Below are 27766 nucleotides of genomic sequence, written 5' to 3'. Positions count from 1 at the left end.
GTGCTTAATTAACCTTGAACAAGCTTTTAATCCTAATGGCATCTGTGCACTTACTACAGAGTAAAGCTTTTCTAATTATTCAAAGCCTACCATTATACTCGACTTATTCTTACACTAATATTGCACAACTGTATGTCTCTCTCTCTCTCTCACACACACACGCACACCCACACCCACATACACACAGACACTACAGGCAATTTAGGAATGCCAATTAACCTAATTTGCATGTCTTTGGAAAGCGGGAGTAAAGCAGAGTCCTTGGAGGAAACCCCACCAAGCTCGGAGAGGACATGCAAACTCCACACACACACGCACAGACCCAAAGAAGGAATTGAACACCTCAACCCTAGAGGTGAAAGGTCACAGTGCTAACCACTACGGCACCGTGCAGCCGACACTTTCTCTCTCTCTCGACACATTCAGTGTGTTTGTGTAAAGCTCATTGTTTTTGATAATTCATTATTCCTTCACGCACACACACACACACAGACAGACACACGTACTCCACCTTTGCATGCTGACATTTGCACAGGTGTCTGTCGATATAGTTGAATGTAATGCACGAGGAGGCAGTGTGACGTGTGTAGGACCAGGGACTGAACTTCAGTGTTTTTATATCACTGATAGAATTGCTTCGTCCCAGAACCTCATGGCAATTTGATCTTGTCTTAAACTTCTGCCTTACACCCAGTATCCCCATGAAAGACTCTAAATCCAGTACAGCCCTGACCAGTTAGGTCTCAACCCCAGTGCTGTTAGATACACTCCCCTGCTTCACCATGTTTTCCTGACACAGCATGACAGGTTTTCTCTCTCTCTCTTACACTCACACACTCACTCACTCACTCGTTCTTTCTCGTTCTCGCTGTAATGCAGCCCAGCTGTGAACAAACACCACCCCGCTCTTCTTCCTCCCTTTTTTTTTTAGGCACTTTTATTTTTCTCCCACTTTTTTTTCATCCTTTTCAGGATTTTTCTTCCTCGTCTTTGTCTTTCTCTTCCTTTCATTCTGTCCCTGTCTCATGTTTGTGCCTGCCAGTGTAGTGTTCCCGAGGAAGTCTCAGCATGTGTCTGCTTTCCATCATTCTTGCCTGTATTTAGCAGCCCCTTTTCCCTCTGCCAAGAACAAGCGTGACACGTTCACTCCCACGTGTGTGTGTTTTGTGTGCGTGTGGAGCAGCAGTGTGGCCTCGCTCCTCGCTTAATGGGCACAGCGCCCTGTTATATCTGGCACTAAAGCTGCCCCTTACTGTGTCCTGCAGCACATCACCGCTGGTGGCATAGCGTGTGATTATGGTAGCAGCTGCTGTTGGGCAATGTTAGCACTCCCACAATGCTTTGAGCCTGCTAAGGGATGTACCAAGCTGGCAGAGAGTCCGGCAAGTTTTCTTAAGCCACGCGTACACTGTACGGTGATGGGTCACACGGCACATTGATGTGTTTGTGTCAGAAGGACAGTTTTGTCTGCTTAAAGTTTTCAAAATTTTTACTCACATTTATCTCTGGCTTTATGTGCAGTGAGTAACAATTCTTACTGAATTGTACTATATCATACAGGAAATGCACCCTGGTCATTGCTACAGCAGATGACATCATGGGACTGAGTCCATTTCGCCCAATCAGGCACTGCTACGACGATAATCCTGAAGATTGCACCAGAGGAAAAGTGTAAAAGTGCTCCCAAATCGTAGCGTGTATGACTGATGACTCACGATCTCCAGATGTATGTGAGATGAGACACAGCAATTGTACACACACAAGAGGGTTGTGATGTAGACAGAGAGCGAGTATAGGGATTGAAATCACTTTAATGACTTGCAGAGATTAAAGGTAGTCAAGTCTTACTCAGCGTTATTACCTTTCCTTCATGGACACGGGAGGATCTCTTCAAGTCACGTGGCACCTCGCTCTCAATGCTTTTCAGCTATTCAGTTTTGTATCCTGTCCTACTATTTATCGCTGTCGTTACTCCCTGAGATCACGTTTTCCCCTCTAGCAGTGTTCTCGAGATCTACAGCTGTATTCAGCAATACGAATCTTCTTTTAGTTTTTTTGGTTTCATCATCTAATCACTAGATATTTATTATTTCGCGTGTCTTTATTAAATGATGCATCACACTACATTTACATCAATTACTAGTCTGCATTTGTGTTGGTGATTAATAGTGGGTGCATTGCAGGTGATCTGCGAGGATTTACTGAGTAAATGCCTTCGTGATCATGTGCAAAGTGAAGCAACATGAAGAAACGCTATTTAGATGACATTCATGCACTTGATATTTGCTCTCAGAATTCTGACAGCCTTCCAGAAGAACAGAACCACAGTTAACGAGACGTGACAAACAACTGCAGTTTAGAATACGAATGTAGTTGAGTTTGTACACCAACCTTGTCCACAAGGTTTTTTTTTTAACAATACTGTCAAAGCTTGGTATAAATATATATTTAGTGCCAGTGGGTAGAGAATAATATTAAACCAGCTTATCTAAAGCAATAATATGCTTATTATGTGAAATATGTCTTAGTTTATGTCTTGCATAAAGTCTTAGTTAGGATAGATATAAGTTTGGCTTTCTTGAAGTGATCTGGGATTTTTACAAATGTATTACCTTCCCTTTGGTGGGATTAATTTGCACACCTAAAATCCGTTCCTGAAGTTATAGTACTTCCAGGCTTCAGTAAATCACACAGCGGCTGCTAAATGAATCGATTTACATAGACGCCGCTTTGTATTTTGCCCTGAAGACTAACAGCGCAGATTTATTCTAGCAGAGTCTAAAGCATGCAGGATGTATAAAGGTGGTGTTGTAGTTATCATGACCGAAGCAGAAATGTGCTGCTGTGGCTCTCGGCGTGAGTTCGGGGTTGCGCTCGCATGGTGCGAGGCTTCTGAACCTCAGGCTCTGGCAGTAAAGCAGCTCTGGACCCTGTGCCATCTGCTTCCACAGACTGTGCTGAGGGGAATCCCAGGGTTTTCCCATGCTGGAATTAGCAGGATGATATGATAATGAGCCCCACTTCAGTAAGCGTCCTTCGCCGCTCTTCTCGCCGTTGCAGATCAAAGACAGCATTGAAGCAGAAGGGAGTTGTACATGCGGGACTTATAATGAAGACGTTTAGTTTTCTTGCCCCACCTACTGTTGGCCCTTTTAATCACTTTCCCACTCTGGACTTGTTTAACATTTTAGGGCTTTTTTTCCCTGCTTCATCAGATTTTATGGGTTGATTGTGCCGTGTGTAAAGCTCACCTCAGTCTGGCCGCTGTACCCATAAGTGATGAACGTGCATGATGTGTACATAATGGAAGTGTTTGAGTGTGAGCTGTCTTATCACGACCGTGTGCCGTACATCAGTCACCCTGCGTGTACACTAGCAAGCACCAAAGCTGGAGGCGACAGACTGTTCACTTCCTAAAGCTGCGAGCGAGCGAGAGCTGCGATTCTCACTACTGTGGCACTGTGACGGGGTGACAAATCCAACGGAGGTTTTCCTAGCTTTATGCAGCTTAGTTTAAGCGAAGTGAGAAATCCGAATGGTCCGTGTAAGTTCATCAAAGCACTTGTCTGCCATCGCGTCGACCGAGTGACCGTTTGGTAATCTTCGAATGAGTTCTTGGCTGTGATTACAGGAAAATGGACGAAAAAAAAAAAGACTCTAGCAGGCTTTATTTAGGCTAAATAAAAGCAGTCAAAAATGTGCCTTGTCTTTATTTCTTCATTTCCACAATGACTAGAAAAGCAGCACCATCAACAGCAAGGCCATTACTGTAGGAATAACGCAGATGATTGCAGCCTTCAGCAGTGGCGAGATGGTGACAAAAGTAATGATACATCTTGACTTGTAGGTAATGGGGAAGCAAAGTGTAAAGGGAAGATGAGTCTGATAATATGGTCCAGCGCTGACTGTCTTTCTGTCTGTCATACCTTTCTTCCAGTATAGAAAGCTGATTATTATATAAAAGTGCTCTTCTGTGCTTTATGGAAAAGGGCTACATTAAAAAAATGAAAATTGCTCTCTTGATGAGTCTTTTATTCACTCTGACCAATGACTATTGACATTTTTTACCACATGACCTTACACACACACACACACACACACACACACACACACAAAAGTTGGGAACGAATATTAAAATAACCCGAACCCCTGCTTGTGATGAGAATAGACAAATCAGTCCTAAGAAAATATTTAATATTATATGTGCTTCCTATGCAATTAAATCAAATATGGAATAATCTATAACTAAATGAACTAAAGTATAGGACGAGGGAGTTGTTCCTACAATTATGCACCATTTTGCCTGTAATGAGTGATTTTTACCAACAAGAGACTTATTTGTTGATATCAAACAGTGCAGAGTTGAACAGTGCAGTCGTAGGCGTCTTAATAGCATACAGATCTCGTACTTAATAGAGGTTATTGTGCTCAGGGTTCGAGCTGCTGCAGGATAAATCTAACTCAACATTCAAACAAGCGGTCATTTCTATAAATGAGCTAGGGAACTGTAGCTCCTGCAGTCCTTTCTGTTGATCTTTAGTTCCTACTGTATCAGTCGAAGTTCCCCAATATCTCTATCATTCCCATCCTGGAGGGCACTGGTGGCTTAGTGGTAGGTTTCTCACCTGCCATGCGGAAGGCCCGGGTTCGAATCCCAGCCAACGCCCAAACCCCAGCCTCTGGATTCAGTGCCGGTCCCAAGCCCGGATAAAATGGCAGGATTGTGCTAGGAAGGGCATCCGGTATAAAAACCTGTGCCAAGCCTCATAACGGGACGGAAAGCCATCATTCTCACCCTTCCCCCTTAGAATGTGGTACAAGAAGAGCAATTCATCAAGGGAAACCATGTAAAACATACACACACTCTTCAGCAGAGTTTTACTGGCATGATCGTATGTGTACAGTACTGCCAAAGTGTTTCAGAAGAGATAAAATTATTATTAAATATTGGAATTTAGCTTCAACTAAAAAGAAATGTATACAGATATTAGCAACTATAAAATAATAAAAATTAAGAATATAATAATATTAATAATAATAATAATAATAATAATAATATCATTAAGAATACAAATCTCTCTCTTTCTCTCAGGGGTTTGGACTGGATTATGAGAGGTCACAGTAACCCTCCTCTCACTAAAACCAGGCCTTTGTTCTGTCTGACACCAAAACCCAGTAAAGAGTCTTCTCTTGCTTCATCCGCAGAGTGTACAGTATGGTCCTGTGTCATGGTGTTACTGCCTCCCTTCCCTCGTACCGCTCAGGCTAAATATACACACAGTCTCATGCTATGTATAGCCTCTTGCACTATCTGGCTCATCCCACTTCTCAGCCACAAAAATCATTCACTCGAACATTTGCTCTAGGGGTGTGTTCATTTATTAATAGGTAAAATGAAGCTGTTTTTACATTCCTGTGAATTTATTTTGCGTGTGTGTGTGTGTCCGTGCGCAGAGGACAAAAGATCCGAAGACCCAGAGGCCTGGATTACACACTGATACCAAGGCAACAGCAACAATTGCTCAATTATTTAGATGGCAGTGGAAGCAGAGGAGGCACTGACACCGGATAAATGAAATGTTTAGGACTTTCCGCCCCGGGTCCTTCTTGGATTTGTTTCACGAATTTCAATTACACCATTGCCGCTGTGGTATCAGCATGACGCTAAAGCCGGACCTCTGTAGCCATAAACACATTCGCTGTTTTCTAGATCCAAGTCTGAAGTGCTGAAAAACATTGAGCTGTAAAACTGTACACGCTAACCCATGCCAGTGGTAAATACAGCTTCTAACCTCGTGTGTGTGTGTGTGTTTTCCTGATGCAGGGGGCCATTTAGCGTGGTGAGAAGATGCATCAACAGAGAGACAGGCCAGCAGTTTGCAGTGAAGATTGTAGATGTGGCCAAGTTCACCTCCAGCCCTGGCCTCAGCACAGAAGGTGAGAGAAACACACACTTTTTTTTTTCTTTAAAGGCCTAGAGTAGAGCGTTCACTCTTTCATCAGGAAATCATGAACCATTTGTTAAACATCGACCAAAGGGGAAAAATCATCTATGCTGTCTGAGTGAGAATGATGACGTACTCTCTCCCTGTCAATCACACTAACACTATCCGTTCTGGAAGCTCATACACAGCACCAGTCAGAAGTTCAGTACTGGATTTTTTTAAAGCTATAAAATAACACATATGGCATTAGGAAATTAAGTAAGAACAGCAACAACAGCAACAGTCAGTTGTTATTTTAAGACGGCTGTTGTGACAAGAACAGTATTGTCAAGTGCAATTGCAAAACCTTTTAAGCTCCATGATGAAACTGGCTCTCATGAAGACCTCCCCAGGAAAGCAAGACCAAAACTTACCTCTCGTCAGGCATGTCCCGATATCAACTGTTCAAATGAAATTACTGCATACTTACTTTTGAGCAGATGTTGAATGGCATTTGTATTTCATTAAACATGTGAGCAGTTGAGGGTTAAGGGCCAGAGGGATAACAGGGACAACTGTTGGTTTCGTGGGATTTGAACCTGGGACCTTCTGAATCGTAGTCCAGTGACCAGAAAAATCAGGACCATGGAGTTAGAAGATGTGTCCGAATTTTGTGTGTTTCCTTCATGTGTGTATCACGCTGTCCTGTGAGACAGCACAAGCAGCAGTTTAAAAAAGAAAAAGTGGAATTGGCCAAGAACATTGCCAAAGGTCAGAAGTGTAGTTTCTTGTTCTGTCTTGATTTTTAACTGGCTTGAAATATCATCTCATGGGCTCAATTTCATCTCCATTTCAAACTGTGTGTCTTTCAATAAAGCCTTTAAGTAGCACATCTGTGTAAATATGAGCGGGCTGACGCGGCCCTCACAGTGATTCCAAGTTCAGCGAGTTTAGAAGGAATCTGGCCTTTATTTGAAATGAAGAACGGCTTATTGTATTAGTTCATGCAGTAGAATCTATTAAGAGCAGGGTTATGCTGAACACTGAACCTCCGAGCTCTTTGGTCTTCTCATTAGACAGAAGGAGCTGTGAGGAGAGTGAGGAGAGCTGGCTGAGCTACTGATCCTACACTAGAATACACTCTCACTGGGACTCACTCTCCCTCCTTCTCACTTCCAGACTGCCGACTTCTACAGTTTAACCATAGCTTGAAATGAAGTTCAGCATCCCTCTGGTAATTCCTCACGGGCCCTGCTGGAGTAGCCCTGCGTTAGTGCACATGCTGTAATTAAACACACACAACACACGTCGTAATGCTCTGTGATGTTACGCAGCCTGGACACAGTCCTGCTGGGTGCGCACAAACTGGTTTGTTTGTGTTTATATGTTTGTGTGCGCGTGCAGAGTCTGGCTTTGTGCTGTAATTACTCTTAGCTCTGACCTTGGCCATCTATCAGAGCGTGTGTGTGTTCATGTTCATCTCATCACCAGGCTAGCACTGACTCCTGTGTTTTGTAGCTTAACCGAGTCTTGTACTTTTTGGCTCGTTGCAGTGCAGTTGCAGGTTCATTATTAGTCAAAAGTAGCAGTTTTTCTAAAGGACGCATGCGAGTGAGTGAGAAAGAGACAGAGAGAGAAACACCTGTATAATAATGTAGTGTTAGAAAAGGAGAAAAACTTTGACAAAGTAAGGCTGGGTACCAAACTTTGACACTGATATGTACGGTGGCCGTGAAGTGCAAAACAAATTAACAAAACTGAAAACAAAAAAACAAAACCCAAAATAAAATAACAAATTCAAAACCAAATTTGTTCATTTTTTTTCCATTTTGTTAATTTGTATTGCACTTCTCGAGCCAGTCAGATACAAACCGGAAAAGGTAGGTATAGTTTGCGAATGAAATGCTTACCGCTGATTGGATGAGACATCTGTCACTCAAGATATACAGGAAGTAGGAACTTGTTTCTTTATCTTTGTTTCTTGTGTGTTCTGCTTCACTTTAAACTATGATGGCCGTGAAATGCAAAAAAAATTAGCAAAACTGACTTCAGGGCCACCGTGAGTACGCCATATTTGAAACCACAATAATGTTTGCACATTCATACACACACGAATATGCATTTCACTGCATATCGTACTGTGTATGACTGTGTATGTGACAAATAAAATTAGAATTTTGAATCTACCGCTACTACAGTACTTCCTTTATATCATGAGTGACAGATGTCTCGTCCAATTAGCGGTAAGCATTTTATTCGCAAACTATACCTACCTTTTCCGGTTTGTATCGGACTGGTCGAGAAGTGCAATACAAATTAACAAAACGGAAAACAAATTAACAAATCCGAAAACAAAATAACAAAAACAAAACAAAACAACAAAACTCCCCCCCCTCCAAAAAACAAAAAGTTTTGGGTTTTGTTTTCCGTTTTGTTAATTTGGTTTTGAATTTATTTTGTTTTGGGTTTTGTTATTTTGTTTTGGGTTTTGTTATTTTGTTTTCAGTTTTGTTAATTTGTTTTGCACTTCAGGGCCACCGTAGATATGACATAGTCAGTCAAAACCCAAATACCTAAAGAATACATTTAATTAACGTCAGTGAGCCAGTAATCACACAGCCCGCTTGGTGCAGCACCCAGAGACAGGGCTCATGTGTGTGTTGTATTTTAAGAGGCTTGACCACAGTGTATGTCACATAGTAGGTGTGTAAGATTTCAAGTATAGCACAGTACATTGCACGCGACTGTTTTTTAATATTCTGTAAATGTGTACGGTTGAGTTTGTGATAAAAGAAAGTGAAAGCGAGTGTCGTTACCCTGCAGGGTGCTGAACGTGAGCGCCAAAGTCTTCAGTCAGTCATTATATTCTTGCAAATATTATGTAAGCTGAAAAGAGTTCACCAACCTGTCTGAAGCAAATAAGGGTCAGCCTCAGAGTGCCCTATTTTTTTTTTTAGTCATCATTAAAAGTGATGAATAGAAATCTCACATGGTGAAGGGTCATGGCTGGGCACACGAAACAAGAGGGACCAGCCAGTATGATATTATCACAATACCTAGGGGCTGATTTAGTTTGTATTGCAATTCTATAATCATCATGATTTTATAAATATCCTATCAATATCATTTTTTTTTCAGAATTCATTACAATTAGAAAATACCAGACCAGAAATAAACTTTGCCAATAATTTACCACACAGGATGCTGTGGTGCCTGTAATGATGGGGGTCGTTCGCACACGATTCCCTCTTTTTGAACGAGTCTTAAACGTGACTCAGAGGAACGAGTATCCTCAGAGAGGGATTTGTACGTTTTCTACAGGGTTCATATGCATGAAGTATTGTAAATCGTCCGTAGGTTATGTACAGGAAACAGAAATGAGTAGTTACCTCTGAGTCTTGGTCCGAATCGTTCATTCTTCCATAAACACTAATAACGTAAAAGAACGAACAATTTGGACCAGAAGATATGAAAGGTGAGCTACTCATTCTGTTTATCTTAATATGTCCTTTAGCTGCATTGTAATATTTTCATTAGTGGAACTATAGCCAAAATTTGTGTATGTAGACGTGTTGGGGTCTGTTTATTGAAAATATAACATTTTATTTTATTTCTGATCAAAAGAATGAAATGAACCAAATGACTCAAAAAAAGATTAGTTCATTTTGATTATAGATTATAGAGGAACTGCAACATTTTACCACTTTAAATGCAAAAATATACAAAGAAAAAACAATAATAACATGTTGCCACACAAAAGAATTGTCACTAGTTATCGAGTTATGGCAGCGTTGTGGTGTAAAGTTTGCATATGATAAAGTGAGTGATGGACAGACTGAAGGACTAAAGCGCTGTTGCATTGCTATACGTTATGCATGTTAAGTTAAACACAGAGCTAAATCACACTGGCACTGTCACTATCAACAGGTACTTAAACTGCATCGTGGGTAATGTGCATTGTGGGTGAGTCCTACTTTTCTGTTTATCCCGAACCCCACCCCCAGTGAAAGAATTGTAACATTTCACTGCTGAAAGGTCTAAAACATCAGCTCAGTTTCATTGCAGAATAATTCATGGATGTAACTGATGTAAGATCATCTGTTATTTATAAAGGGTTATATGCAAGTCATTCAGGGTGTGTTTTTCCTCCGAGTGCTGCAGTCGACACAGATTCATACCGAATTATGTGCGAACTCGCTAACTGCCTGTGCTACCAGTTGTTCTTGGCTGTTGTTGAGGGAATCTCCTTTTATTATGCAGTATCAGTGGTTCAAACACGGTCAAGGAGATAAATTTGTCAGTGTGAAGACTAGCAGAAAAAGTGTTAATGGAGAGCGAAATGTGAGGAGCTTGAGTCAAGAGCTGAGCAGAATGCGCGTCGAACAGCTAATCCAGTCAGGGGCTTGTGGGAGCAGCCGATGCAAAGAGGCCGGGCAGAATGGAGGAGAGAGCAAACTGAAGCCGACAGCGTGAGCCATGCACAGTCTGGATAAAATAACAAGCGCAGCCTGGGAGAAATGTAGGAGTGCTGGATGGCTGATTAGGATAGATGTTGCTTTCTGTTTTTCTAGCGTTGAGAATTGCATTATATTATCCTGTAGCTTTTCCGAATGTATAACCGGATGACTCTTTTCTGCATGCCACATATACATTATCGAGCAATAAAGCATCATAATACCAGATTGTGCTTTTGTCTGTTTTCCAGGCCCTTTGTAGCTCGTATTGTGATGTATTATTCATTGACCACACATTAAAATGTCTCTCACATAAAGTTATTGTAAGGGTAAAGCTGCTCAGTAATCAGCTCACCGTCCAACATCCTCAGTAGAAAACTCGGCCAGCTCTTGTTTTTCTGTTTCCTACAGCGAATGGAAAAATCCATTTGTCATAGCCGGGCACACTGGGTGCGTGTGTGTTTTTTCGCTCTGCTCGGTGGCCAAAGCCTTTGGATGCTCTCATTTTCATTCTGTCCATTCGCCAGGCTTGAATAAAACACTGACGAGCGGCCTGCCTCCAGCGCCAGGTATATTTCATAGACCTCTCTTCTCCTCTCAGGGGCGCAAAAGATAAACACTGAAGGCTTTTACTCTGTTTAGCGTGTCCTTTCACTGACCCCGTCACTCAGCATGCGATCTTGTTGCTTGTGAGCCAGTGGGAAGCGAAAGCATGGAGCACAGTAATCGAAATCTCAAACAGTGGAATTGACCTAAGAGGATATGTCCCTCATATGGTACTGATGTGCTGAAGCGCAGTGGGAGGTAGAGTCTGAGAGACCTCCTGAGAGGTTCCTGGAAAGCCCCAAATCCACCCCAGCTCAACAGAACAGCCATATATTCATTCCTACAAGTACCTTCATCCTCTCTGATACTCTGCCCTGGGTTCAAGGATTTAGTGATCCATTATACGTTTTTTCCTTTTTGTCACAGTGGATGTTTTGTGCACTTTATAGATGAGCCACATTTAAGTTAAATCTGTGAATGTAAATGAGTAGAATCCTCCAAGTGTTCATTTGTAACAGTGGTGTTAAACCGTCTTCCATCTTACTCTTCACAGTTGATTTTAATTCTTTGTTTTAACCCAGTTAGACTCACACATCCCTTCTTGATCACACATTTGATTCTAATACATGTGCCAATATTATGCTATTCATATTGTCACATTGTTTGCACCTTTCATCTCCATGCCTGCCTCTGTGGCTTTTTATTAGCACTGTTTTAATTTTTAATGCACTTATTAGTCCCCGCGTCTCAGGTTGTGCCAGTGACGCCGTCTGCTCGGCTTTGGGAGTATGGTACCCGTGAGCAAAGTCATTAAAAGGTTGACACTGAAGAGGTAGATTCCTTGATATGCACACTCAGACGTCTCCTGGGAGTCCGATTTAAATGGACATGCTCTGAATGGACCGATCCCATCTCACTATTTAATTTACTCAACACTCAGCTTCAATTACACAGCTTCACGAGTCTCCGCTGTAGTCAGACTATCTATCAGAGAAGAACAAGAAACGCTAGGACGATACTTTAATGATTGCCATCTGTTTGTGCCGACATAATGGATAATATGGATTCTTTCTTCTTATCACGTTAAGCCTGTTAGGTTACTATATTAGCCGAGGATGCAGGGCTTTAGAGCATTTAGCAGATACCCATACCGAGAGATACTTGATTGGACAGGTCAGGGATGAGGAGTGTCATTAAACTAAGACTCGGGTGTGGTAGCACATTCCTCCCTTATTGGCGTGGCCAGTTTCTCCAACTTTTTTATGGTTTTCTGCTGAAATCTTTCGAAGAGGTGGGTTTCAGGTGGAAATGAGTGTGTGAATGTGCCCTTGTGAAATACTTGTGTCCCATCTAACATCTGTTCCCCTGTACACCTGGTGTTTATAGCATAAAGCACATTCAGTGCAGGTCTGACCAGAATGAAGGTGATTGGCTGAATACAATTGTTTTATTTTTATATCCTTTTTTTTTTTTTTTTTTTGCAAATAATTTAAATTAGTGAAACGTATTCTATATAAATTGTTCTTATACTTTAGTATAAAAAAATACAAGCACCCCAGATGGCGGTCCGAGCAGTTCGTCCAAATACAAGCATACACACACACCCTCTAAGGAGTAGTGTGTGTGTGTGTTTTTGTTTGTTTGTTTGTTTGTTTATTTGTTTGTGTGTGTGTGTGTTTTTTGTTTGTTTTTGTGTGTGTGTGTGTGTGTGTGTGTGTGTGTGTGAGAGAGAGAGAGAAAGAGAGAAAAAGAGAGACATTTTAATTCCAAATCAGTTAGAGCCCAGATGTTGCCATGGCATCTCGTTATAGTTGTTAATTATTGGTTATGATAATGATGGTATGCATAGATGATTTTTATTCAGAAAAATAAAAATTATTCGATGCTTTACACTGATTTCAGGCACAAGCCTAAAGAAGAAAAATAAGAAAAAATATAAAATGAGAGAGATGAGCATATGAACAGTAAAATCAATCAACAGTGTTGCTGAACAGTATGTTATAAATTCTTATTTTAAGTTGAATTGAGATTCTTTTGTGTGGCGATTTAGGCATCGACATACTGAATCCAAATGTTTTTTTGTTTTTTTTTTACATTTGTAATAGAGACGCCACAGTTGATCAGCTAGCCTAAAACCGGCCAGAATTGACTGGTTTTCAGCTTGATCAGCCATGACCGGTGAGCCTCAGACATAACCGATTCTGTGCCATGCGCATGAGCTTCTGAGTGATGCAACAGCAATGCATTTTAATAGCATTACATAAAAAATATATATATTTCAACTTGCCTTTTTCTCCAAACTTCGAATGCAAGTTAGTCTTGAAGACTCATTACACAATCTCACACTAGTCTCAAAACACAACGTGTGCAAATTAGTCTAGAAACTCAGGAGCATTAGAAGCCACCTGTGCCCATGTTAGAAACCGCACGTGCCCATGTGCTCACAGCTGATCAACGCGCTCATTGTCAAGTGGAGTTTTAAGACTTTGGAGGCATTAGCGGTGGTAACTCATGTCTGTACCTTTATAATCCTACAGGTGGCGCTCTAAACTTCACACACTGGCATTCTGTGTGGTAGGAGTGAGTTATAAGGTCTTTTTTTTAAAAATACCTGTTATTGCAGATGATAAAACAAAGATACGTGCAGCTCAGTAAAAATGTAGCTTTCTGTTTAGGTTAAATGTTAAACTCTTGTATTTGAAGTTGGTTTGTATTGTATAAATGCTGCCCTTGGTTTTAAATTGAGGTTTTAAAACTGATGCTATAAGGCATGGATTGTATTTTATTACTCATGTTCTGTTCAGTTCAGTTGTAAAGCTGTTGCATGACGAAAAGGTACAAAACTTTTGAGTTATGATAATGTTTCTTTAAGAATCAATGTCTTAAGATTCTAATACAATCAGAAAAAAATATGTAATATTGGGATATTTATCTATTTAAAATCGTGATGTCACAGTATTATGATTAAATCGGTCTCTAGGTACCGTGATGTACCGCATCTGGTGGTGACTTCTGATTCCCATCCCTGTACTGTAGGTCACACACCTGGTTAAAACCAAAGAATGTGCACAGAGTTTTAGTGTGACTTTTTTTCCCCCCTTACTTTATATATAAAATATATAAAGGTTGACTTGATCCCAAGCAAAATAGCAACTTGCTGACATTAAGCATTAAATTGCGCTTGCATCGTTATGAAAAAACTCGAGACCTGGATCTTCTCCGAGCTGTTGCTTCTATTCCTAGCAGTTTTATTATAGTTGTTCCTCACACACACAGCACACACCTCAGAGCTGACTGTTATTCACACTTTTGCTTATCGAAATCTCTGTAGCTTGGAGCAAACCAACTGTTTAAATTTGATGTTCTTGAAATGTTGATGGAATGCGGTTTCTTTTTCCATTTTCTAAGAAAATGGAAAAAGGAATAAATACACTATTATTGAATAGAGTGCCTCCATGTGTTCAATTAGTCATTAATCACGAAAAGTTGACAGGATATGTGTCTGTCTCTTACATCTTCTTACATTAACGGCATTTAGTCCATGTCCAAAGTGAGTTACAGGAACACCTTTTTGTGTCAATCATCACACATAATATTATAAAGCTAATCATCGAGCTGTAAGTTAGTATTAGTTAATACAGCCTCAGACACAGTACAAGAGCAGGACTTCCCCCACCAGTCTGCCAGCATGCTTTCCTTGTTTCTTAAGGGACGGTGAGTCAAGTCACACATAAAGAGAAAGCAATGGATTCTGGGGTTTAAGTGGGTGTGGACCAGTCTGGCGTATGCAAGCATCAGTTGTTGTTTTTTTTAACAGCTGCTGCGGAGGACCCTGTAGAGTAGTGCAACAGAAAAGCGTAACCAGCAGGAGACTACAAGTTTACATCCTGCTGTCCCACAGACATTTATGGCTGGGAGCAAAGAGAGCGAAATCAGCAGTGTTCTCTGTGTGGAAAGGTAGGCATCCCTAGTGTCTCCTGTTGGTCTATAACGAATTGTGGGCATCTGCAAGCTTATGTATGCTTAAAAGGGCAGACCCTGGATTTCAGCACAAACAGCAGTTTAAGTTATGCCTGGCTGACTGGTGGTGGGTCTGATAAGAGAGAGCAGGCTTTTGGGTGCGATTCGGCAGATGACCCAATTAGGGAGAAAAAGGGTGGGGAAAAAATTGGATGTGGGTATTTACAGCAGGGGAGAGGTAGGAATGCAGCAGTGTGGGGGGGCTGGTCAAGACGAGGAATAAACATGAATTCTGAAATAAGTGTAAGGCATGCTGAGTCAGACCTGACAGGAGCATTGCTGCTGTGGTCCAGTCTTTGGGTTTCAAGACAGAAGAATTTCCTGTCTGAACTCTGTGGAGAGAAACTGAGCAGTTCATAAGCTTTCACACACCAACAAGGGAACGCTGAGATGTGCACTGTGGAAATGACATATTCTAGCACTACATATCTCAACCTGTCTGGACCTCGCTGTTCTCTTTTTTCAACGTCTGCTCTTCCAATGCAAATCCATACATGGCCCATTTTCTTGTGCGGAAAATATCGAGGCTCGTCCAGGAAACTTGAAACTGTCTTTTGTGACAGTGCTGGTGCTCGTCCTGTCTGTTTAGACTGCTCTTATTGGTTAGATCATTGCTGTTCGCTCAGCGTCCTCACTGCGATGTGGTAATGTGAGGGCAGCTCATTGCTAAACGTCTAGAGAGCATGTCTGTCTGCACATTAAATATATTCAGTTCAGCTCTACGTTATCAGCTGGTGAAGAGGAAATCTAATCTCAGTCTACCCACGTTTGGCAAAGTTCTCTTCTGAGAAGCTGGCTCCTTTTTGGGAAATAGGTTCTGATTTCACTTCTCTTTCTGTTCTGCAGTATTTTTTAGCTGTCTCTTGCAGTAAGGCTCTGTCTGTATACAGTAACTCATTCCCCAAATCATTGTACTGGTTCAAATAAAAATGCTAACACAAATAGTAATGCATTATCCGCTCCTTAGAGTTTTAAAACCAAAACTAGAAACATATACTGTAATCTATCTCACTTTCTGTCGATTTAACGATCACAGTTGAACAATGTTTGAGACAGAAATGATTTCAACTTTATTGCACAGTATTGTTAAATTCTTGAATCTGATTGGAAACAACTTTATTTCCAGGGTCTAGGAGGTGAATTACATATTAAAACATGCTACTACTTTTATGTCTGATTATATTCACATAATCCAAGACTAATTAATAATAAATGTTTTTTTTTTTTTTAATGTGTTTATATCGTTAAATTAATTGTCATGGTGTTTTGCAAAGTTTCTCATTCTTCAGAACAGAGGAGTTTACACTTTTCTGTTATAGAATATGCACTTTTAGCAAGGAAGATGGACAGTGGCACAAACAGGATCGTGCAGTCGACAGTTTATTACAGCTTTATAACGTAAGGAAAAAAATAAAACAGCTTGTCTCGTGGACGTTCCACAACATTAAATCCTAATTATAAATGTTCAAAATGTGTGCCGTGTCCCTCTGTAATAACCAAAGTAATTGCAGTCCAGACAGCGTGTTTACACCAAAACAATCCATTTTATACTAATGTTGCTTCATTTCAGCGGACTTAAAAAAAAAAAAAATACTAAAAAATTTAGATCCTTGACTCTGCGATAATGTTTGCTTGTTAACCAAGGATAGTTATGATGTCTTCAAGTGGAGTGATATGATTTTTATTGCTCTAGTATTCATCACAGAATGTAAGATCCACCAGCTCAGCTTTCACTTCACCCTCTTTCACTATCCCTCTTTCTCACACTTCTATGCTTCTTACAGTATGTTCTGTATGTTGTATATTTTTTATTCAGGTTATGAAAAGAGAATTGTATAACTGAAGTAACAGGTAAATATAATTTAATGCATTGGTTCTATGACTATCCATCCTTTTCAGTGAAATCTCAGACAGAAGCCTTCTGTTTGTTAAAGCAATGAACAGTGAAACAGTCACTTGAGACACTGTGCATTTCCTCTAATGAGAGCTGTGGCATTTCATTAATCACAGTGTATAGCCATGTGTGTGTGTGTGTCTGTGTGTGTGTGTGTGTAAACCTCTCATAGGACCACCACATTTCTCTCTCTCTCTCTCTCTCTCGTTTTATGTCGAGTTTGAACTTTTTCTGGTTATTCTTGTCCCGTTCTTTCCATCTCCCTTTAGCTTTCCTCTAGCTAGTTCAGCATGACTAGCTTGAAGCTGTGTGAGAAGTTTTATCCCAGGAAGAAATATAAGAAAGAGAATAAAAAACAGAGATGCAGTCATGGCTGGGTCTGTCTCTAGCTTCCTGTACCAGACTGACCTTAACAGCAGTGAATCAGAGGGGACGCTTGAGCTCAACCTCAGTGTGTTTTATTGAAATGTTTGTTATACGAGTGTTCATTTTTTATGTTTATTAAAATGGCAGTTAATTTCAGTTAATTGACCCCGTGTGGTCCGCTTGGGATGCGTGTGGTGACTGGGGAAGGTTCCACTTGACTATGAAGATGGTCCTGGCTAGGGCAGGGCAATATGGCCAAAAATATTTATCACGATATATATTTGAGAATTTATTATTTGAGAATTAGATAACGATATAACTGACGATATGATTGACGGGAGACAAAATACTTTACAATTCCAAAACTTTATTAGTGCAAAAAAACATCAATTTATTTTTAATTAAACAAGCAGCTGTTTGTATGTGCATTAAAGCCATATACAATTTTAACAGTGTAAATGGAAATTCCTTGCTGACAATTTAACCTAAAGGCATTTCCAGTGGAAATGAGCTAACATATCCTGAGCATAACCATGTATAGCACCCACAAAACTTAAAAAGAGTTGCTTTGCAACATAAAACTGCAGTGTGCCAAATAAATAATTTAAATAATAAAATTGCACAAACTCTTGAGTAAAAACGAAACAAGCAAACAAAAAACATGGATAAATTATGCTACTGCTTATGGAGGTTTCTACATTTCAAGTTTTAAGATTCTTTGTCAGAAAAAAAAAAGTCGTACAAGTTGCACCATTTTTACAAACCAATTCTGGTTCATCTGTTTAATTCAACGATCCGCTTTCGCCCTTCTCATTCTCCTCCGCCGCTGCCATGCTTTTTCCGCCATGTGCGTATGAAAACAAAGGCACTGCGCATGCGCGTTTTACCCATATTCTATCGCGATATTTCATTTTCTTATCATTGCCTAACATTGTACCGGTATTACCGTGAAAGGTATAATATGGCCCAGCCCTAGTCCTGGCCTCGGCTAATGCAGACAGATGTTCTCTGATGACTTGTGACTGCAATCGCTCCATAATGCAGGACTGAAATTCCCATGAAAAGTTGTGTACTTTGGTTTCTCCTGCCAGCTGTCCTCTATCACCCTATCATTCAACATCCTTCACCTGAGGAGTGACACACACACACACACACACACACAGGAAAGTGCACTCTGCCCCCTTCTGCATACATGAGCTCACAGTGTTGAGATATGACAACACACAAGATACTACACTTTCCCCCAAAAAAAGCTTTACAATGCTAAAGATGCCTGTGCATTACAACACATCTAATGCAGTTACTGCCACAGAGCTACATTACACCAGAGTGAATACACACACACACACACACGTGCACTTTCACAATCTAGTTGTCTAGAGCCACTCAACCATGAGAGACTGAATGAGAGGTGTGTGTGTGTGCATGCAGTTCAGTCCACCGTTCTGTTCCATAATGCCTCAGGTGCTGTGGTGTTTGATGGGATCAGGTTGCGTCTTAATGAGAAGCATGTGCTGATTTGATGGAGTGAATGCAGGGTAATTAAGAGTCAGGGCAGCTCGAGTAGACGCTCTCAAATAGATTTTTTTGGAATGGGTTGAAGGAAAAAAGTCTATAAGAGATTAGTTGAAGACTTTGCAGTAGTTTCTGTCACTTGTACTGAATTCATCTCTTTTCCTTCTTTTCTCTGCTCATTTATCTCAGCTGAGGTGAACCTGTGCTGCTTTTCACCTGAGAGCAAAATATACCCAGTCTGAAGGGGAAAAATGCAGGCTTTTCTATTTTTGAGTTCTGCCTGGTGGGGTAGGTTCAGAATGTCAGGATACTTTTTGCTCTCAGTGCGTGTATATGTTTTTGTGTGTGTGTGTGTGTGTGTGTGTGTGAGCATTAAATAGGCAGTGTGTTTGTGAATGAAGCCCTGCCCTTCTTCATTTGTCTTGTCAGGCTGACTGATGGTCTCTGCATTCCCATCTCCTGCTTCTTCTCGTGGCTGCACTGTTACATTAGGCATTATTAAAAGTTTATTCACTTATAAATTGCATTGTGCACATTTAACCCCCCCAATCCTACTGTAGCAACACACATACAGGTACAGGTGTGTATGTGTAGAACAATTTAAAAACAGTGTATATACTGCACACTCTGCATGACTTAATGCTCCAAGGTCCACATTCTTTATGCTCCCTAGCAAATCGAAGTCTCACTGATAATAAAATATTTATATTGTGACTTCGTTTCTTACATGAAGTGATGAAGTTCACGCTGTACAGCCAGTGGTTGTGGATGCTGTAATGTTATAGCTTCTTTCGCTAGAGCTAAGAGGCCCAACCAGTTCCAGTGTGATGATCCTCATGTGCACCATTAAAGAGACCTGCATTAGACATGTTTTTTCCAGGGGTGGACCAGAAAATGGGCTTGGCCTGTACAGAGCCCTGACCTCAACTCCAATGAACCTCTTTAGGATTAAAAAAAGAAAAAGAAAAAAAGCTGTGCACAAAACTTCCTCACCCAACATCAGTGGCTGATTTCAGTGACGCCCTTGTGGCTGAATGAAGGCACAGCGAGTGGAGCGGAAGGGAACTGAATCTGTAATGGGATGTTCCATGAGCATAGGTTGATGTGATCGATCAGTCGTCCACATGATATGGGCCATACAGTGTATTGTACTTATACGTGTTCTTGTGAATAGGATCAGTAAGAAGCAGAGTAGCTGCCAGCACACGTCTACTGTTCGATTTTCTTTCCCCTGGAATAGAGACAGTACAGTTTAATGAACTTTAATTGTGAAGCCAAACCTTTAGCCTTGGTTCATTTTATTTTATGGTAGGAAAGCTGTGTTTGTTTTATTTACAGAATGCATCTATAAAAGCCATGTGGTTTAGGCACTAAGGTTTTTTTTTCCCCTGGGAATAATCAGTTAAGCTTTGTGGTGATTATTTAATAAAAACAAAATCATCTCTGTTCTTGGGTTCACTATAAAGTGATTTTACTATTTCAGTCATTGCGTGTATTTTCGTTAGATTAATAACAAGTTTAATATTAAAGCTTCTGTACAGGAAACTTGAACACATGGTTTGAACAACAGTTGCTCACATCTGCCAGGTGTAGCTTCGGCAGATAAAGTGGGGTAGTGCTCCTGGGAACAGGAGAAGGACAGCAGTGCGTGTGTGTCTGCGCGTGTGTGCGTGTGTCTGCGCGTGTGTGTATGTCTGCGTGTGTGCCTGCGCGCACGTCTGTGTCTTTGTGTGTAGCGTGTGTATGTATGTGTGTGTAGCATCTGTAGTATGTGTGTGTGTGTAGTGTATGTGTGTGTTATTGTGCAGATATTGGACGCTCCCCTTCAGTTCAGCTCCGCTCTGTTCTGCTCCATTACAGCCAACACTGTTTATCATTCTGAAAAATGCATGTGTGCGTGCATCATGGTTGCCATGTCCAGCTTCATGCTCCTGAAAAAGCCTCCTATTGTAAGTCTGACCAAAGAGTGTTTGGAATTGCCCTAACATCTGTGTGAACGTAGCATCCTGAGAGGACGTCACCCCATGATACTTGACTCTCCACTCATGTTCTCGACGGCTTCCGTCCAAAACGAGTGCCGTCTCTGCTCTAGTCGTCTCCCAGACACACTCTCCCCATCCCCAACAGGATATCTACACCGAGTCCACGAGTGCGATTAGCACTTTCAAAACCCGGTCTGACAGAGATAATCTCACCAGGAGACAGAAGAGCACATGTGTTGTACACACACAAAGGCCGTGTCATTTGTCCCTTACACACATTATGCTCCATATTAGATAAGAACTATTGTAGTGTCAAACTGTTCCTCCTGTTCCGTTACAGCGGTGTGCTGCCAGCAGCGGATTTATGCTTCTGCCAGGTAGTGTGTGTGTATCGGGTGTTTGTCACAGTCACACACGGCTTATATGCAAGTCCTTTTACATGGCTTTAACACTCATGATGCACATTGTACTCAATGCATGGAGTTACAAAACAGCAGCTTGTTAAAAAAAAAGTTTATTGGAGCCATTGGAATTCGATTAAAAAGCTCTCTATAGCTAATCTACTCCATTACATCCAGCCTGAAGTGAGTGACTGATGAACTTTAAATAGCAGCGAGAGGGGAGAAGAAGAGACGTTTATCACTGGGGACACCGTCTCGTTTTATGGCTTATCAATACTCAATAAGTCAGCAGGCCAGTCCAGTGATGCTCGCTCTGTAGTCTTTAATAACTCCTCTCTTTTTACAGCAGCTGAGGCCGAGACCACGGGCATCAGGAAGACAGCAGGGAGTGTGCTTTCACAAAAAAATCCTTCTTTAATGTCATTTAATGTGAAGCTACAGTACATTCAGGATGTTTTATAGAACTGTTAAGGCTTCATCAGCAGTTTCTGTTTGGTCTTTTAACATAAATGATGAAGTTAATGACAGATAATAAAATGAAAATAAAAATTATACGATAATAAAATTCCTACTTCATCTGCAGGGAGACAGGGAAAGTGTGATGGTTAGGACCGAATGTCCCTGAAAGCATGGAGCTCTCTGACACTTTGGACCTTGTGGGGCATTTGGTTGTTACCCAAGAAGAGAATGACTTTATTTAAAGTGAGAGAGAAAGTAATAAGTTACGGTTAGATTTAGGTGTAGGCTTTGCATGTGCCTCTTTATGTTCATTTGTGGATTTTATCTGTAAAATTTGCCACATCGCCCATTGTTGTGTCGCTCTGTTCGTCTGTCAGAACGATGAGTCAGTGTTGAGTCAGTCTGGATTTTTGATCTCTGCCTGTTTAGAGGTCAATAGCACAATATTGTGCTCTTATTGTACAGCGCTGCTACTGAGAGCTGCTGTAAACTTGTAGAGTACATTAAATACATCAGTACCAAAGCGAGCAGCTAGCCAGTGGGAGATATTGTAATTATCTATTTAGTTTTCTACAACATCTCAAATGCCACATCTTTTGATTTTGTAGTTATTTTATTTTCATGGATTATACATAACTTCCTGCTCCAGTTTGTATGCATGAAAATAAAACCATGTCATGTCAGATTGTGTAATCTGACATGTCCTTATCCAAGGTAAAGAGTTTTGATCCTTTCACAACTTTCCCTTTCACTAGAGTTTGTGAAGCATTTCTTCTTTAACCAGACATTCACATCAAGGATCTATGTGTCTAACATTACAAATGGCAATCTTTCTGGAGCTGATCAGCACACGCATCTCATTAAACACAACCTTTAAATAACATTTGGGACTAAATTCTGTATTTGCTTGAATTTCTCCCTGTTTAATGTAAATCGTGATTTAGGGGTAAAGCCTGATCAACATTCTTATTGAGCAAACCTACTGCCTAAACAGAAGTTATCTGGTCGCAGAACAAATATCAGCTTGATGTCCTTTTGCCAAGTTCTACATGAGTAAAGCTCCTGCTCCTTTATATCCACCATTTACTGTATAAATGCTATCATTGAGCACCCAATGAAAAGACGGTATTACTCTGTGCGATTCCAGCAGTGGTTTATTATTACCCGTCTCATTGTCTAGGATGATCCCAGTAAGAACTCTGTAACAGGCTGTGAGATAATGTGCTCTCTATGTCAGATTGAACAACAATGTAGGCTACTGTCTTCAGCATGGGTTTGTAGCTTTTCTCCTGGAAAGCATAAAAATAGTTTCACCTTGCCATAATAGTAAATAAACTCTGTGAGCAGAGTGTTTGCATGCTAATTAGCTTGCAACACACCCTGTATATATTTAATCAGTTCTTCTTTTTTATTATCCATATCGTGTCCCTTTTTGTCCTTTAATATAACTGCGATGTCATTATAGAGACGTTGTTCTATTGCCGCAATTTAACAAACCATTCTTCTGCCTCAGTTTCTGCTGTGTTTCTAGCTGGTCATAGTTTGGTGTAAACGTATGTCGTCCTTATATTGGCAGGTTTTAGATAAGCAGCACACTCAGCAATATCTTTGTCTTTGACGGCCTGTAGTTGGTCGGTCTGTGGCAGCTTGTCCCATTATCCGTCCACCATTAAAAGATCACTAGTTACAGCTTTTAGGCAAAGAACCAGGCAGAATAGCATATGGTGTAAAACTGGCTTTAGCCCTGTACGTCTTATAAACACCCATCTCTGGTGTGTTGTGGTTCGTCAGAGGACTAGCATTTTGCACTGCTGTGTCACGTCTCAGTCATCTGCTATGGGGGTGGCATGAGAAAAAGCATGGAACACAAAGCACGGCACAGATCCACAGAGCGAGGAGGATGGGGAGAGACAGTAAGGGCTGGGTATTATGAGGATGAGCCGGGAATGAGTCCAAAGGATGTGGCTCACATTTAAATCTTTGTTTGCATAGAGCCAAATCAATTTTTCTGCCAAGTCCAATGCACGTTCTGCACTCTGCTGTACACAGCTCCACCAAGTGTTTGATAATACTCGTGAAGACAGATAAACGTGCAGTTTAGTGCACAAGTAGAAAATATGTTTGTGCTTAAAAATCAGGGAAAAAAAGGAAATGACCTGATGTAAAACTGAAGAGTGTAAGTGGTGAAAAGTGAAGAGAGGGCAGGTATGAAATTTTCAGGACTAGGAAATGCTATGCAAAAGCATATACTGTAGTGCAAGGTGATGTGTGTATTATGTACCACCCTACCACCCAGAATGCAGTGTGGCCTGCCAACACGTGGATAGTTTAGAATGCGCTACCTGTAGGATTATGTAGGACCAGAGGTGGGTACAGTAGCCAAAAACTTTACTCACGTAAGAGTAGCTGTACTTATATAACATTACTCAAGTCGAAGTAAAAAGCAGTCATCCAAAATATTCCTCAAGTAAAAGTGAAAAAGTATTTGGTGAAAAGACTACGTAAGTACTGAGTAACTGTTTCATCGTAATGTCCGATTTATTATTATATTTTTTTATTATGTAAGCAGCCAGACAAAATGATAAAATAATGTACAAATTTTGAAATTTCCAAATAATAAAATTAATGAAATACATTTAATTAAATTAAAGTAATGAATAAAAATAAATATCTTTACAAAATAGCAAATTAAGGAACAAACTCTTTTTAAACGGTGTAAACTATATGTATGTTGTATGTACAGTATATGTATATAACTGTATGCTGTATATTCAGTTGTCCTCCAAATGGCTCAGCAGATAAATAACATTAGAACATGTGTACAAGAGGTCTCACTTTACCACTCCAGCAGAACAAATGTAAGAAACTTAAATTTAGTCTCTAGCTTTTTTGCTGATCATATTTGCCAACATTGCAGCATTAAAGAAAACCGCTAAAACAACCGGGACGTTTCCTCAAGTTAGATGTCGAGTTTTTATACTGTATGTTGAAATGTCTGTCTGTTTTAGCAGACAGAGAAGACATCGCATTATGAAGCTGTTTTTTTTGCACTGTGTGTAAGCGAGTGTTCATCCTCTTCCATTTTTATGTTTTTATTCGCTGTCTACCATTTTATTCGCTGAAGATTGCAATCCGCCATGCAGCCAGTTTGTGTGTGGTCATGTGACTACATGTTGTTATTGTGGCTGATTGTTCAAACAGAGTCATGTGATTGTTGTTGCTACACCTGATTGGTGAAACAGTCATGTGGTAGATATAATGAATAAATGGTTAGAAAAGGTAACGAGTCGAGTGGAGTAAAAGTAGCGTTTCGTTTTCGCAAATCTACCCAAGTAAAAGTAAAACATATAGTGCAGTAACCCCAAATCTCTTATATTTATCCATTTAAATACATATGGAGCTTCTTGAAATAATTATATTCCTGCAATGGCATCCAAGTAACTGCATTAAACACTGTTATTTAAATACATTGTTAATGTCTTTCTAGTGTATTTATTCATTTCAATAATTTTTGCATTTGTGTGTAGTTAAATGTCGGGTAACATGTCTGTTAACCTCAAAAATAGATTTCTATTTATTAAAACTGTCCTTTCGCCCCTTTTTTATTTTTTTTAACCATTGGACAAAAATCCTAATGAAATAGTTAAACATAATTTTACTAAATAAATAATATTAGATTTTGATTATGTAATGTAATGACACCAAGACTAGCTCCCAGTAAGTCTGCATTTTTATCTTTTTTTCTTTGCAGTTTGCTGAATCTTGTCTTTTGGATTAACAGCACTTTAACAGCTCGTCTGGTGTCGTTCCACACCTCTGACTCTAGATAAATGCTCCCACCTGGGGATTATAGGAGATTTCTTTCTTTCATACATTTACGCAAAACAAAGTCTTAATCAGGACACTGTAATAATAAAAGTGTTTTTGTGATTAGCTGATCTCATCGTATGTTTGAGAGTGTCTTTTTCCATCACTGCAGCTTCTAGTTTATATCCAAGCACAAGTATTGAAAAAACACGCACTGGTAAATAAAGCTGTTGCTAAAAAATACAAGCAAACCAAACACATGCATTTATAATGAACTCACTCTCTCACTCACTCTCTCACTCACTGTCTCTTCTGCTGTCTTTTGCTCTCTTTGCAGACCTGAAGAGGGAGGCCAGCATCTGTCATATGCTCAAACACCCACATATCGTGGAGTTGCTGGAGACCTACAGCTCAGATGGAATGCTCTACATGGTCTTTGAGTTGTAAGTAACCTGCTTTAAAATAATGTTGTATTTTTTTTTTCTTGCCTTCAAATTCGTACTGTGTTTATCTAATCTACATTATCGCTTTATCGATGATGCCCTTTAGGCGAGATTGTGCTGCTGTGTGTACACGCTTCATTTGCTCCTCAATTCAGCTATAAAATCTCTTCTCATTATAACAGACGCTGGATGGAATTTTTTTATACATTGGGATCTGTATGTCTAAGGGAGGTGAGAGGAAACACAAGGAAATTACTGACATAGCTGATGGACAGGCCAGTAATTCAGTGAACCAAACATAAGCTCATTATGCCAATTAGTTACAGGATATTTTACAATTCACCTCTCACTGATGGCATGTGAGAGTTTTTTTTTTTTTTTTCATTCGTGTTTATTTTTGCATTCACACTGCTACAGTAGGTGTGTACCTTATCTAGGTGTTGTTCCATATGATTTTCATAATTTGTGTCATGTGACAGTCTCGTTTGGCATGTGCATGAACAGTACAATAAGCATTTAAAGAGAGAACCGATGCTATATACAGGTGACAAATCTTCCACTCTTTATTAATTTGACATAATATTAAAATGTTTATCTTGTTTCAATGACACCTGCCATGCAAATGAACAGTCAGTTCTTAAAGTTGCCATTATGGAAGATGGAAGGGAGAATGGGCAAGCTTAAGAATCTGAGCGACAATAAGTCAGATTGTGTTGACAGAGTGACTGGGTCAGAGTGCCTTCATAACAGCAGCTCTTGTAGGGTCTTACCGGTATGCAGTGGTTAATACTTTTAAAAAAAAAGTTTTTTCCAGTGAAAAAGAGTTGTAGGTGCCCAAGGCTCAGTGATGTGCACAGGGAGTAACGGCTGGTCTGTCTGATCCGATCCTACAGAAGAGCTTCCGTAGCACATCTTCCTGTAAAAATTATTGCTGCCTATGATAAAAAGGTGTCAGGACGCACAGTGCATTTGAATCCAGTGCATGTGGGGCTGTGTAGCCAGGTACCGGTCAGGGTGATCATGCTCACCCCCTTAATCGCCTAACGCACCTACATCGGTCAAGCAGCCAGCAAAGTTAAGGCGGTGCTTTGGGACATGTTTTGCTGGGATACTTTGGGTCCTGGCTTTAATGTCTGCTGCCACACTGCAAAAAAAGTAAATTTGAATTTTCCAGATCTTAGTCCAGTTAAGCATCAGTGGAACGTACTGGACAAACTAAGGAGCCGCACCTGGCAGCATACATACTTCAGTTATGTCATGTTGGCTAAAAGCTTATTTTTATTATTTTCTCTTTCAGTATGGATGGAGCAGACCTCTGTTTTGAGATTGTGAAAAGGGCAGATGCTGGGTTTGTCTACAGTGAGGCTGTAGCCAGGTAAGCCTGTCTTCTGTGGCATTCACTTAATCTGATAAAGACCTTCATTTGTCATTGTGAAGCCTAAAATCGAGTAGTCAGGGGGACGCTGAGTTTCTGTTTAAACGGTACTGTGGAACATTGGATTGCAAGCATACCTTTCCAAAAGCGTGCTTGTATATCAAACCAATTTTATATTAAAGCAAATTTTCCCCTAAAGAAATATTGATTTGTTCCACAATCCAAAAATATATTCATATAAAAACAATTGATACAAAATATAGTAAGTAAAAATAAAACAAATTAACCTGCACTTTATCATTCAAAAATTTAAAAATAAATCCAGATAGAACAATGTTTCCGTTAGTGTGTTCACGCTGTGTGTGTGTGTGTGTGTGTGTGTGTGTGTGTGTGTGTGTGTGTGTGTGTGTGTGTGTGTGTGCACAGCCTACTGTGTGGCACAACTTTTACACATGCACTCCAACGGAAACACTATTCTATTAGAAAACTTGTTTAACAAGGAACGTCTCTAATGACACTCAAGCAAGCAGCACACACACTAATGAAATCACTGCTGTAAAGTAAAAATAAAACAAATTAA

At 40.2% G+C, this 27766-nt stretch overlaps 1 protein-coding gene across 7 annotated transcripts in view; it reads left to right on the top strand.

Moving 5' to 3' along the window:
• Nucleotides 1–27766, top strand: part of caska (calcium/calmodulin-dependent serine protein kinase a) — a 135796-nt gene that overhangs the window by 63138 nt on the left and 44892 nt on the right. For all 7 annotated transcript variants that reach the window (XM_053495728.1, XM_053495723.1, XM_053495729.1 and 4 more), the window contains exons 2-4: nt 5825–5937; nt 25706–25811; nt 27109–27186. In XM_053495728.1, coding sequence (XP_053351703.1) covers nt 5825–5937; nt 25706–25811; nt 27109–27186 — 297 coding nt within the window. The remainder of the gene's footprint in view (nt 1–5824; nt 5938–25705; nt 25812–27108; nt 27187–27766) is intronic.

This window comes from Clarias gariepinus, chromosome 5 (genome assembly GCF_024256425.1).
Source record: "Clarias gariepinus isolate MV-2021 ecotype Netherlands chromosome 5, CGAR_prim_01v2, whole genome shotgun sequence".
In the NCBI taxonomy this organism is placed as follows: Eukaryota; Metazoa; Chordata; class Actinopteri; order Siluriformes; family Clariidae; genus Clarias; species Clarias gariepinus.
Note: the sequence above shows the minus strand (reverse complement) of the source record. Positions and strands in the feature narration are given on the sequence as shown.